This window comes from Diplotaxodon limnothrissa, linkage group LG7 (assembly GCF_057381915.1).
Source record: "Diplotaxodon limnothrissa isolate DT_005_m linkage group LG7, D_limnothrissa_male_GT1.1, whole genome shotgun sequence".
Taxonomy (NCBI): Eukaryota; Metazoa; Chordata; class Actinopteri; order Cichliformes; family Cichlidae; genus Diplotaxodon; species Diplotaxodon limnothrissa.
The window spans coordinates 47798048-47812934 of NC_140602.1; the positions used below are offsets into that span (position 1 = coordinate 47798048).

The 14887-nt window shown below is 40.9% G+C and overlaps 1 protein-coding gene across 1 annotated transcript; it reads right to left on the reverse strand.

Moving 5' to 3' along the window:
• Positions 1-365: 365 nt before the first annotated feature.
• Positions 366-11149, reverse strand: sapcd2 (suppressor APC domain containing 2). The gene is made up of 6 exons (XM_085358295.1): positions 10342-11149; positions 7056-7189; positions 4513-4659; positions 1439-1540; positions 596-715; positions 366-494 (listed from the first exon to the last, which is right to left on the reverse strand). Exons 1-6 carry the CDS (start codon positions 11147-11149, stop codon positions 366-368), a joined length of 1440 nt encoding a protein of 479 aa, XP_085214421.1.
• Between the last annotated feature and the right edge of the window lie 3738 nt (positions 11150-14887).

A 14887-nucleotide genomic window follows, 5' to 3' on the forward strand; every position in this document is an offset into this window, starting at 1 on the left:
TGCAGTGGAGATCCTCTAATCCTGCAAGAAATGGAGTGATGGGACCATGAGCCTCAAGTTTCTAACCCTACCAGGAGTGTTACTGCAGTACTCGTACAACGAGAAGTAAAAAAAGAAAAAAAAAGAAAACGGATTTAGACAAGATCAGGGTTAGGATCAGGAGCGCTTGCATCTAGCAGCAGTGCGTGGTTTGATTTGGGTTGGAGTGCTCGCATTTATGGCTAAATGTGCATCACTGTCCTGAACGGGCAGCTGGGTAAACAGGAGTCAGTTTCAGATTACCGGCGTGCTGATATGACATCATCGTGTTGTCTCCTAGCTGACGTTTGGTGTTGGGTGGAGTTTCTTTTTTATTTCTTTTTTTTTCAGATAAAGGTGGAATCCAAGGTGCTTGTGTCTTGTGCACTGCGGGCTCGGGCCTCAAAAAGCTGCTTTATCAAAGCAGACTTCTCCTGCTCCAGCTGGGTGATCCGCTCGCTTTTCTCCGTCACCTCCTTAAAGAAAAGGTAGAAGAGAAAATAAGTGTGCAGGCTTAAAAAAAACAAACAAACAGTATGTTTGGTTGGTTATTGGTGACAGATTAAATATATAAAACCTGCGTGAGGAGGCGGTTCTGGTCCTTCAGTCTCTGAATGGCTTGTGGAGGAGCTGGAGCAGGAGGCTGGGCGTTAGCTGAGAGAGCTGCTGTCTGAGCGCCGCTGGAAGGAAATGGCTGCTAAGAAACGAACAGGAACCTGTTACACTTCAGCTCTGCCACAGTGTGTCACAGAGTAACAAAATTAACATGTTGAACATTAACCTGGCTTCCCTTTAACTGCTTTGCCTGCTTCAGGCTATTTATTATTATTTTGAGAAATATTTACTGCATTCAACATTTCCAGGTAACAAAAAGAAAAGAGATACTCTGAGTAGGACAAAATTAGGTTTTAAATACATTCCACTTATTTTTATTTAATTTCTTTCATTTGATGTCATTTAATAAAACTCTGATAATGCCGAGACCCACGTGCTTTATTACAGCTAAATGATTATAAGCATACTGTTTCTCAGGTTTTGTGACTCTCGGGGATTTTATTCTAAAAAATGCTGATTCTTAACCCCAAGTCTTTCATTAGAGTAGCAAATATTCAGGCCTGGTAGGGTTGTGGTTGGCTTATTACAAACACATACATTACAACATTACACAATTTACACAAGCTGACATTGCACTTTATCTACAGACAACAGAGAAAGACAATATTGAAACCCCACATAAAGAGTTCCTCAGGAGCTGGGCGTGCTAAGCATGTTCTGGCTATTGGACATTTTGAAAAGGTCAAGAAAAGTTTAAATCCAAACTTAGGGGTTGTAATTAGATTACACTAATAAATCCCAAATCATTAGCAATGCCTGACTCTGCTTAAATCCTAAAACAAAGAAAAACAAAAGATAAACTCACCATTCCCGTGCAGGAAATAAGCTCATTAAGGCAGCGGTTGGCTTCTTGTAATTTGGGAATGAGAGCATTCATGCGACTCTGATTGGCTTCTGTGAAAAAATCCTGCAAACGAGAGAGCATGAAAAAACGATCAGGATGACATTCAAGCATCAAGAGAAAGAAAGATCCCATGGCAAGCTGGGATGGTGACTTGACAAAGCATTTGTAAGCTCAGGTCAAAAATTGTGTCCAATCAGGTAAAAGTGCTTGAAAAACAGTTGCAGAGACATAAACCAAGCATTGTTACATATTTTTATTTTGTCTGAGGTAACTGAATTACTCTTCTCCTGCCCTTAAATTATCAGTTTCCTGCATTTCTCGCTCACATTTACAAGCAGTGACTGGAAAGGCTATAGCAGAAAGTTGTATATAAAAGATGGAAGTAGTGCCTTAAACCTGCATTCTTTCTAATGGCCAGCAGGGGGTCACTTCTTTTTGTATGTAGCAGCCATTCCCAAACTTCACACTGCTTAATCCGCCCAACCTTAAAACTGAGACTCTGTGGAAAATAAAGCATTTCCTATGTGTCCTCATTCATTAATCCTGATGATTTTCCATCAACAGCCTTACTTTCCCATTTAAATTTCTTTCAAGCTAATAACAAAAGATAAGACAAGTTTAAGATCAAAAATTGGTCAGAAAAATGAAAAATCACTTTTAGATACTAACGTTTTTTTCCCCCCAGGATTTCAAAAGAAAAACATAATGGGGGAAAAATGTATATATGTATATATCAGCTTGTGCTACTAGTTTTTTTTAAGTTGCCATTTTTAACATTATGAATTCCTTTGTATTTATATATTTTTTTAAATCTTAAATTCTTATATAATCTTATATATTTTATTATTCATATTATTGTTGTTGTTGTTGTTGTTATTATTATATTTTTTAAAAAAAACTTTTAAATGACCCCTCACCCCACCTCCAGTACCATTACAGCCTACCACTGTGAAAGTGACTTTGATTTATTTGCTCAGTAAGCACCAGGGTTTTAATAGTTTTGCAATTTTCATTAGTTTTTATTTTTATTTAGTTTTGACTTCAGATTTTCAATTTTATATCAGTTTTAATTAGTTTTTACCAATTGTTTGCTATTTTATTTTAGTTTTTATTTTTTTGAAAATCCTTAGTTTCAGTTTAGTTTTGATTAGTTTCAGTTATAGTTTTAGTTGTGTTTGCAATAATTAAGTGCAACAAAATCCCAGTTTCATCATATCAGTCATTCTCTTCTGCTTATCCTTGGGTATGTTGCTATTCCAGCTACCATACCCTGCACTCTGGACAGGTCGCCTGTCTGTCGCAGGGCTAACACGCAGAGACAGACAACTCACATTCCCACCTATGGGTTCTTTAAATAAATAAATAAATAAAGGCAGATGAACAACCATTGATACCAGGCAAATATAAAATTTATATCTTGGCCCCAATGAGACTTAACTCTTGCAGCACCGGGTGTTCGTAATTTTGGTTCAAGTGAATTGATAAACCTTTTGAAGGCAATTGACTCACACAGTTATGTAGATATCCCCGTCCTGTTGTCTCGGGATGCATCACGCTGCCTGCCTGGGGTTAGCTTCTGTTTTCTGGGGATGAGGGTTGAGTGCGCTCCCTTACCTTCTCAAGGTAAGCTAGGTTAGCCTTCTTGTGTGAGCTTTTCAAGTGCACTTTAAGGTTTGTGGGATTTTTTTCCCCTTTAGAAATGTCCCTCATAATTTGTCTCTTTCCACTACAAGACACTTGCTTTATCCAAAACACAGTCATATTCAAAGTAATCCCAAATTGGACTCTGGCGCTTTCTCCCGACTTTTCCTGACATGATTCTGCGCGTGGACGGAGCAGCAACACAGACGACTCGACTAACGTACTTGCCACCTGCTGGCATAATGAGACAGCAAGAAAAAAATCTGGACACTAAACTTCATTTTCACCCTTGACTATTGTATGACACGCACACATCAATGAAAACTAAACACATTTTTGCTATAAATTCAGTTAATTTTAGTTAGTTTTGTGAACACTCATTACAGTTTTAGTTAGTTTTCCTTTTTTTGTTTTTATTTTTATTTCCGTTAACGAAAATGTTTTTTCACTTCTAGTTTTCGTTATTTCGTTAGTTTTCGTTAACGATAATAACCTTGGTAAGCACTTTCTTTTACTCTGTGACTAACAATGCACTACTAAATTAGTGACTTCAAAAAAGGATCAGATGTTAGCCACATCCATCTTTTATATACAGTCTATATAAATGACTGAAAAAATGTCATACTTCTGTGACACGAGGTGAGCAAAGTTGATTAATTAATAACTGATTTGAAGCAAAGTCAAATCATATCAAAGCTGCAGTAGGCAGAAATAAGAAAATAAAGACTCCACCATCATCCTGCAGATTACTATAAGCCCTTCAATTAAAAAAACAAATAAATACAACATTTCAAACCCAACTTTCTGACATGAAAGTCTTCTCTTTAATCAGCTCCATCACCATGTCTATTATTTATATTCACATTTTTATTCATATCATGAAATCACAGGAGTTGCCTTAAGGTGCTTTATATTGAAAGGTAAAGACTTTACAATGATAGAATACAGCCTTTTGTACTTTTTCTAATGCTTCATAATATTCAGCTGATCTTTTAAGAAATGTGATTCCCTAAAGTCGCCCATAATTAACTAGATTTTCTAAAGCCTGAAATAGTGCACGGTCGTAGATCCCTGTTGGGCAACTTGTGTTAATTTAAAAAAAATAAAATAAAACAAAACATATTGCCTACTTCAATTTTCACGAAGAGCACTCAAACCGTGCAACCTCCAGTTCACACTGAATGCAATATCACAACAAATTACTGAGACAGTCGCAGCCTCATTCTTAGTGTTTTCATTCATTTCACAGACTAACAATTTATAATTGTTTTAAACAATTAGTCCTTATTCTAGATATTTCAGAAGCACCGTCTTGTGATGCAACATGGTCTATAAGTTTTATTTTAAATGCATATCACACTTTGTAGCTGTTTCACAGTAGTGTTTGAACTGACCGCACAGTGTGAGCTTTGGCCGATGTGCCGCTGTCTCTCTGTGACATTGTGGATTTGGTCCTGGTACCATTCTCGGGCCCGCTCCACCACTTCCAGGCCCGCCAGCAGGGAATCCTTCTCCTGCTCCAGCTCTTTCATTTGCTTCAACTGCGTGAGTTGAAATTGAAAAGCAGATGTAGGAGAGTGAAAAGAAAGAGGAAGAGAAAAGCTTGGTTAAGAACCTAAACCAAACTCGCCTGAAGTTAATTTCTGGATAGATTTCCCACTGAGACTCTAATGAATGAAAACATTTAAGTTTCGTGACATCACTAAGTGCACTTTCGAATCAAGATGAAATCTAATCACTGATTTATTTTTATTTTTTTGCCAGCACTCTGCATGGTAGACAAACTCCAGTCCTTTCACAAGGGCATCCGCAGCACGCTCTTTTGTGCTGGCTGAGACAATGGCGCCACACCAATTGTGTGGGACTCTCTCCCATCATGAACAATGTTTAGAGGAGCAATCACCCCCAGCCCTATGGCAACCGCACAGCAACCTAAGAATGGGGTAAACAGCACTTCAGCTATGGCCACCCCAGTGTTTGTGAAAGAGAGACAGAGAGGAAGAGATGTGTGAGAGAAAAAGCATGTTTGTGTGTGTGTGTGTTTGCAGCCCAGCAAGGCTGCAATGAGTTGTGCTGACCAGGCTGTCCATGCAGCAAGCAGCCACAGTCAAGGCCTCACTGTTGGCATTCAGCCACCTGGTGTGTCATCTATGTCTATCTATCCACCCATGGCTCCATCCATCCAGCCAACCCTGCACAGCTCCCTACATTCCACAGATCATCGCTCATACACCAGTAAACATGCGGGAAACACTGCCTGACAACACACTAAAATCCTTCACCAAAACTCACTCTCACTCACACTAAAGTGAGAGTGTTCACAAATGAAGAGGAGAGGAGGGGGCCTCTGATAATGAAATGGTCGGAGGGGGGAGTCCATGTTTAGAATGAAGCACCAGTATCAAATCTCCCAAAGGGTGCAAAAAAGAGAAAATACTCACAGAAGAAGTAGAACAGCAAAAAGCTTAAAGGGTTATGGAAGACTTGTGCTTCCGTGCTGTCATGAATGCACACAAAAGCACAGATTTGATACCAAACTGATTCAAAGAACACAAGGTGTTTTCAAGCTAAAAGTGATAAAAACAAGGATATTTATGAAGACTTATTCTGATCATTTGATTAATTGGCAAGTCTCCTTTCCTGACATATTTAATATACCTGAATATTAAAGAAACTAAGGCAGGAAGTGCATACATTGGTGAAGAAATGGTTTAAAATGGCATGCTGTCAATCAGCTAACTCACATCATTTAGTTACATTTTCTTTAATTAATCAGACTTCTTAGAGACTTTTTAAAAAAAATCATAACCCAAAAAGTCAAACTTACACTCAAACTGTATCAAATCCTCACAATGGAGACACTGTAACCACCAAAAAAAATCTTTGTTACTTTGTAACTTTCTCACAATTTTGGGCACAAAGAAAAACCTCATAAGTACAAATCGTTAATTTCTACTGTCCATTTCAGCTCATACATCAAAAAGCTACTGGGAAATCTTTACTGACGCTGACACAATTAAATACCAATACAAAATCTTCAACAGTGTAACCTTTTCTTTACAAAACCATCTCACAGATAGTCAAAGAGGATAGAGGCTATCTCTCCCTCTCCTTCTCCATCCCTCTCAACCTACTCACCCAGAGGAAAAAGTGCAGGGCCTTGCTGCTGTAGAGGCTACTGCTGAGGGGGATGAAGACGGTAGTGTAGGCCACCCACACAGCCGTTAAAGCTGGGCCAGGCCTGCCAAGCGAGTCCTCTACTTCTACTAGGCCCCTGGGCCCAACTCGGCTCACTACCATCAGGGCAGCAGCGGGCCAAGCCGGCCTGGGGTGGGAGGGACAGAGGGGAGTGAGGGGAGGAGGAGGAAAGGGGCTGGGATAGAGGAAGAAGGAGGGGAGCCGGTCAGTAAATTTCTCCAGACACAGAGGCCAGGGGAAAAAGAAAGACACGGAGACGCTGACAAAAACACGCAAAAGGAAGAGGGAGAAGAGGTGAGCTGGAAAGAGTGGAAAACGTTGAGGCAGGGGGAGAGAGGGAGAGCGAGCGCTGGACCAGAGGGTGGGAGGGGCGGAGTCAGAGGGGGAGGCAGGGGGGCAGAGGGATGGGAGGGGAATGTGTGGGCCAATAGGAGGTGAAGCAGAATAGAGCCTGCTCTGGAAATGTTTTCTAAACTTGTCAAAATAGATATTTGTCTGTTTTTCATTAAGTTTCCACCTCAGTCTCTCTATGAAACTCCAGCACAAATAAAACAGTGAAAAGGGCCGCCTGCTAAACTACAACGTGTATATGGCTTAAGGGTCACTGCTTAACTTATCTTTGCTTTTCCAAACAGGCTTAAACATGTAACATTTTCCAGCTGGTCTGTTTATTCCCGTTTGCATGGTAACTTCATAAAAACCTGAAACGAATGTGTTTGTCTGCTTTTCATTCACCAACCATTCCGTAATCCACTCCATTGGAAATGGTATGCCTCCTCTGCTCTTCCCGGCTCCGCCCGTGTCGCCTTGAGCCGCCGGTAAATCCTGTAGCTGATTCACTTTGAGACCTCGGCAAACCTGATTTCACAACACCTAGACAAACGTGAAACAGACAGTTTCAGCATAGCAATGCAGTCTGGCGTGCACTCGGTTATTCCTGATGACAGTGGATTAAAAACACAATACACTGCGCTGTAAAAACATTTGAAAAAGTGACAATCTTGCACAGTAAAGTAAAAATACTCCTATTCTTTGCTGCACTATGACATACTTCTATAATTATTCTTCTTTTGGCTGCTCGCTTTAAGGGTCGCCACAATGGATCATCTGCCTCCATCTCACACTATCCTCAGCATCCTCCTCTGTCACACCAACACTCTGTTCCTCTTGAGCCACTCCTCATTTCTTTCTAGGAAACTTTCTTGTAATTTTTTGTTGTCTTGAGCAATATCTCTTCAAGCTATTTGAAGGTCTTTCAAATCAAATGTTTTCTTTGGACACTGGCTGCTTTTTTCCAGTTATTTTAAAAGATTTTTTTAATTTATTTATTTAATTGTTTGTCATACTCTGATTTCCAAAGTACTTTCAGATGAAAAACGTCGCATATGAGAATGCATGTTACTCTAACAGTTCACAAAGAGTAAGAAAATGCTTGAACTGATGTATTTGGGCTGCCAGTTTTTACCACAGGAGGGAGCTGCACTCTGTAAATGTGCACTGATGTGGCAGCATTTCTATTTTCTGTTTTATTTTAAAGTGTGCATATGGTCATTGTCCCTTGTGTGAATGCTTATAGGGATGTAAAGCATCTGAGCTGTTTCCTGAGCCTTGTTGGTGCTTCTAAAGCCAGCAGTGTGCAGCACTTTAATGTTTAACAAGGGAAGGACTGACAGAAGACATCGGGTTAGGATTATTTCTTAAAAAAAAGGGACAGACTTTGATTTCAGTCCAAGCAGGTGTAGATCTGCTTCCAGTTACTCTATAGATCTAACAAGGTTTCTCTGCAGTGACAGAGAAGCGGTTCAGGTTGCAAACTGGTTCCAGATTGTCTAATCCGTCACAATCTCTTCCCTTGAGGTGTATCACATTCTTTCACCAATGCTTGAATGTTTGTCTAACAGTAGCAAATTGCAAAACAGTGATGTCAAACTTGAGGCAGTCAAGCCCTTTTTTTTAAAATACTGTTTCTACACTCCATTCAGACAGAGAGTTAATGAAACTCTTGCATCACTGACACTGAATCTGCACAGGCCTGCTTTTTTCCACATGAATAATAATCAGGAATCAGTGAGCGAATCAATAAAGAATCAAAGCTGTGAACTGATTCGACAGCAGCGCTGGTATCAGTCTAATCTAATTAAAAATCATCCTTATTCTTTTGCCCACATCTACTTTAACTCTTCTCCTGGCCTCTATACCTATGAATGTGGAGTTAAGTGAATGTTTTCCTCTTTCCAAGATCATGCTGTCACAGCTGAAGTACATGCAGGTTCACGTTAAGTGGGCACTATCTCCAAACTATTCAAAATCTATATGTACCACATCTCAGTGGTACTCTGTGGTATTTTATCATCATCAGATTTTTAGATTAGAGTGCACAGCTTTCACTAAACCAGGAGACAGAGAAAGACAGAGTGAGTGTCTGGGATATGTGATGAAGTTCACAGCGTTGAGGAGGATTTCACTGCTGCCGTGATTCAGAAAGTCCTGGCCTGTGTGCTGTAATCTGGACTAATCCAACAGGGTTTGGCTGCATGTGAGAGATTACAGCATGAACACTGCTGGTCAGTCTGTATTATGCCCCAAAGTGTGTGGACACATAAGCTGCACACTCTTGCTTTGATGCTTTAACATTTCTGCCATTAATGCGCCATTATATCAGCATGCAAACTTTTGCTGATTTTGGAATCCGGATCGTAGTCAGCACCTAATTCCAGTTCATCCCAGAGGTGGGGTCACAAAGCTGGAAGAACAATGCTGTTTAAAATGTAAGGGTTTCCCTCGATTTCATTTAATCACAGCGCCACAAAAGACAAAAAGCAGAATAGACGTATGTGAGTCTTTGCATCTGAGCATGAGTGAAAATCAGAATTCACACTGTTCTCAAATGGTATATGCAACTAAAGCCCTGTGGGCTCAACAGAGAGATGGCAAGAGTGTCACTCTTATTGTAGCTCCGCACAGGCCTGAGTGTACAGATATGATGCAAACTCGAACAGACTCAAGCTGAGTGTATGTGACTATATGAAAGGGCAAAAAAGAACTGTCATTCCATATATGACAGCATGTATATATTTAAGAACTTCACCACAGTAGTGGTGTAAGACCAGAAAGCTAAATACTGAAGACTCGAATGAAACTCTAAATCTCTGTAGTTTCTAACATAATCTCTGACCTATCTTAGGGTTAACGATGGCAATTATTCAACTAAGCACTCGTGACTGCAGCAGACCCTCTGTTTAAGCCATGACATAATGCCATAACGTGCTATCAAAATCCCAGAGACTGTTACTGGACTCTCTTCAATGTTCCCTTTTTTCACATGTGAAAAACCCCAGCTGAATAACAAACAGTGACTTGCAAGAAACTCTGAAGATATTGTGCACTTGTGTGGACATCACGGTTCAGTAGCCCCAGTCAAATTATAATAGGGGAATGAAGAGCGTAGGACTGCAGTGGACATATCAGCTCAGGTTATGCATGCAATGTAAGGACTCATCACAGAAATTTAGTGTCATTACTTCTGAGCCCTGGTGTTCTTAATTAGCAGCTTCTCAGATGCAGATTAGATGCTTTAGTTTTGGAACAATAAAAATCGATTTAGTTAATGCGCCCCCCAAAATATCTGCGAGCACATTAATAAATGATTGTTAATTTTGGTTAAGAAATGCCAGAAATGTCTTTGTTTTACAGACCTCAGATCAATCTCTGCCAGTCAGACTAATTTAAAGCCATCATACTGGACTTTGATAATTATGTCTGGCATTTATTAGTAAGTTATTAACACTTTGAAAGATTCATCGCTCTGGCTAGAAATTTCAGAGGTCGCGGAATTTCATATAATTACATGAAAGCAGCATATTGTGAGTCTTTGCATCTGAGCATGAGAAACAGATCCATAACTGAGCAAATATGGATCTGTTTTCAGTGAGCAGTTATGAGTTGCTGTTATAAATGATGACATAATGAGTCCTGCATGAACTCGCTGCCCCCTCACACACTTGCAGTTTTCTAGTGGCACTTACTTGGTCTCTGGAGCTGTGGAGACTCCAATGCCAGCGACTCAATGGACCTGCCCCTGCTCTGCTGGTGCTGTGCCGGGTTGGTAACATGGCTCGGGTTGGTAACATGGCTCGTGTCGGTGCGGTAACACCCACCCTCTGGAGCGACGGGAATCCGCTCCAAACTCCGCCCGGGTCTATCGAGGCCCGCGCTGTACCGCGCCGGTCCACACGCCGGGTACCCGGACCCTTCCTCCGGCCTGGCCCGGTTGTGCTGAGGGGGTGCCCGGTGCTGCTGGGTGTTCGTTACGTTACTCGGCCCCAGCGGGCGGACCTTGTTCTCAACCCGAGTCCCGACATTGCATTTGGACAGTGGTGCGAGTTTGTGGTGCTGCTTCGGAGCCTGCTGCGGGTGCACGGCCGCCTGGGCCTTGAAGTTGGAGCTGTTCTCCGGGTTGAGCATGGAGTACCGGAGCCCGGCAACAAAGCGCTCAAAAGTGAGGCAGCCGTGCGGTGGTGTGACCCTCCTGAGGCAGCCCAGCACTCCGCCTGGCAGGTCCCGAGTGTCTGCGCCCTGCCAGCGGCTCTCGATCTCTGAGATATGGACGTAGCCCCGACCACCGTCATCCAAAATGTCAAAGAGGGTCCTCAGGCTGTGCAGAAAGGCTTTGGGCAAACCATCTGTTGAATACTCACTTTCTTTGGGCTGCATTTTGGCAGTTTTAAAGCCGTCCGCGGGTCCCCGAAACACCTCTTTCCTCGAACCAGCTCTGCCGTAAATCACTGAAGTCCCGTTCAGCTTGCAGCTCTGGTCAGTCGCGATCAGAGCCATGAAGGTATTGATAGTCCCCAGCTAATCAGTCAAAAACACACTACACGGGTTGCCTAACTGCGTGTAAACGCAAAGATGAAGATACAGAGTGTAAAATAAATTCCCGCTTACTTACTGAGCAAGAAAACATATATGTTCATTAACTTTTATCCCCCAAAACGCCTCCGCTGCATATATTTCGGGAATAACTACCTCCGCCGCTCTGAGATCCATACTTTCCTTTTTCTGCCCAGGACCGCCCTTCAAACGGTTGTGCGCGAGCATCCCGGGACCAGCCATTGGCCGCGGTGTGCACGAGCTCCGCGCTCATTGGCTCTGACCTTAGGTAGGCTCCAGTTTGAGTTGTGCTTTTGTTATTACTAAAGCTGCGCAGACGTTATTCATAAAGCCTGGATATAATTACATACAGGGCGTTTTTAAATAAAAAAGACGTGCAAACTTTCACCTTACACACGTCATATCCGATACAGAACCCCTTTGTTTAACATTAACATTTGTTTAACATCTCTTTGTCTGCATTAAACTGACTAACACATACCGACTGTGTATAAAAAATACTTCTGTGCTCCATAAAGAAGTCTAGCAGGCAAAAATAAAGGCAAGTATTCTACAAGACAGTAGAAAGTTGCTTGTTGCAGGTATTCAAGTTATCTCCTCATCATTCTGGTGCCTGCATGCATGGTCTAGATATTCATTGCAGGCAGCAGTGTCAAGTATTGCAATAAAAGTATTTGCTCTCTTCCTGGTTTCTTAATTTTTGTTTTGCATATTTGTCACATTAACATGTTTTAATCATTCAATATTTTTGATATTAGACAAAGAAAGCCAGAATAAATACAAATGCTGTTTTTAAATGATGATTTAAAAGTCTTGATATGTGTCCCCTAAACCTAATAAATGGTTGTGCCGACCTTGGCAACAAGAACTGCAGTCAAGCATTTGCAATATCTGGAAACATGTCTCTGCATCACTGTGGAGGAAATTGGCTCATACTTCTTTGCAGAATTGTAGAGTTTTGGAGCATAAACAGTCTGTTTAAGGTCATGCTAAAGTATGTCAATTTGATTTAAGTCCAAATTTTCACTATGCCACCACAAAACCTTTATTTTATTTATTTATTTTATTAATTCAGAGGTGGACTTGCTAGTATCTTTTCAGATTATTGTCCCGTGATGACCAGTCATTCTATTTCAGAATTTGTTTGGTAGAGAACAGAGTTCATGTTTTCATCAAATATGCCTTTGTTTAGGTCCTGAAGCAACAATGCAGCCCCAGACCATCACACTACCACCACCATGTTGCTGCATTGCTCTTTTTATGTTTTATGAAATGCTGTTTTAGTTTTATGCCAGATGTGACGCAACACAAATCTTCCAAAATTATTATTATTATTATTTTTTTATCTCCATTCTATAGAATATTTTCCCAAAAGGCCTGGGGATCATCAGAATGGGTTTTTTTTTATGTGAGACGATCCTTTGTGTTCTTGACAAACAGCCATATTCTGAATTATCTGCAAACCAGAGCGAGAGAGAGTGGAATTGGGCAATCCTATAGGGAGTTCCAGTAATACACTCAAAAGGTAATAAAGGTGTGGATAACTGTTTCAAAATCTTTTGGTGTCAAAGCAGGTTTTAATTTAGTCATGGTTCTCATTTGGTAAAAGCTTCCCATAACAAAATTTCCAGATTTAATTTAAAAGACAAGGAAATCTACATTAAAAAAAAACCCAACATTTTTCACTACAGTTTTTCCACATCTGGATAAAAAACAATCCAAGCTGAATAGAAAAACTTCAGTTTTTCAGTTCATTAGCTGAAGGATTTTTTATTTTTTTTGCCATTCAGGATTTCAAACCACCCAAACAGTCAAATATGTTCCTAATGGAGTGGTCACTGTTTAGGTGTGGCAGATAGATAAAAATGTGTGTCATCTGCATAACAGTGATTGTCAATTTTGTGTTTTTGAAAGATGAAGCCAAGGAGGTAACACATATCATGAAAAAAAGAGGACCTAAAACGGATCCTTGAGGGATACCAAGGTTAACGGAAGCTGGGGATAAGGGTTTCCCACAAGAACAGAAAAGGTCTATATTTTTCAAATATGAGGAAAACCCACGTAAAACGTGACCCTGTAGACTGACCACAAGCACCAAATGTTTTAAAAGAATGTTATGGTTGATTGAGGTCCATCAACACTAAAATGGCACAAGAACCGTTCTCATCAGATAAAAGATTATTGTTATACACCTTTAACAGGGGAGATTCTGTCAGTATGTAAATAGGAATTGATAGTAACCTGATTTAAAGGCTGGCCTTTAAATCAGGTTACAGGGTGTGCTATGCATCTTTACGACTTCCTTCATCATACATCAGCTTAAATATTATGTAACATGCATTATGACAAGGTTTTCTTTCAGCGAGTTGACTCAGTCTTTATATCCAATGTTTACACAGAGTCGAAACACATCTTTTCTGACACTTTTCCTCCCACTTTAGCAGTGAGTAACATGGAAAAACTGTGTGCACAGATGTATGTTTATCTCGGACCTGCCCAGGCTTGAACTTTCCTTACCATTGTCATCAACACAGGGTGAACCGGTGATTTACCTGAAACATGCCGTGTCCTAAAGAATGTCTTGTAATTACCACCTAATGCTTACTTTACAGTTATTTTTCCTGTTGGTCCAGATTTTAAATTGCACGCTTTCCTTGCCTCGTGTACCAAATGCACAGTCAGGACACATAATCAATACCACCCCCTGCCCCTCCAGTGCACGTCAATCACACACCAGTTCTTCTTCTTAACACATCGATTTCTGTGGATTGATCGCCACTGCAGGCCACAAAGAAGAGCCAAAAAATTAAAGAGGTTTTGATTTTTCCACTGTGGGCCCAAGATCGTTTTTAGGATTTTTTTGCATCCCTGGCTCAATTTTTATGTAACCATTGAAAGAGAGTGAAAGAAATAGGAGAGACGGATGCACTGTCCAGCTACAGCTCAGCGTAATCGCTCACAGGGTCAGACAACTGAGCGCTTACTCCTGCTCTCCCCCATCTCTCCCTCTCATGTTGTCATGCACGTGCCAGACACACAGACAGACTCGAACCAACAAACACTGGGCATTGTTAATCATGCCAGGTTTTGCTGAGGGTGCCCCGAAAGGCCAGTCCATAATGCTGTTTAAGGTTTTGGGGGGGGGTTTGTGGTCATGTACTGATCCTTTGCTTCACTGGCCAGTCAGTCCTCTCATGTAACACTCTCTCTCCTCTCATTATCTCCTGTTTGCTCTGATTCTCAAAGTCTTCCCCTTCAGCAGTATCGGTGTGCATGTGACAAAGGATTTGAGAGCTTATTCAGTACATGATGCATGATTTTTTTTTTTTTTTTTTTTGGAAAGACACAAAGAGACTTCAAAACCTTCAAATGCTGGAGGTGTTAAATCAAATCTGAAATATTGTGGGAGGAAGAGAGCGAGAGGAATTAAAAGAGTGGGGGTTGACTCAAGCTGAGCAGCAGGAAAAATAAAAGGAATATTATAACGAAGCCAAAATGGTTCATTATTCAGATTTTCATTTACTATGAGAATCTCCCATATCCGCTGTCTCTCTCAAACGTGCTTTCCACATCTCTGGTTTGAGTTTGTGTTTCCAGCTCTCAGAATAATTCTCTATATTTCGAAGGCTTGAACTTTGGATTTTTCATTCACTTAAGGTATTAAAAGTATGCTTGAAAGAC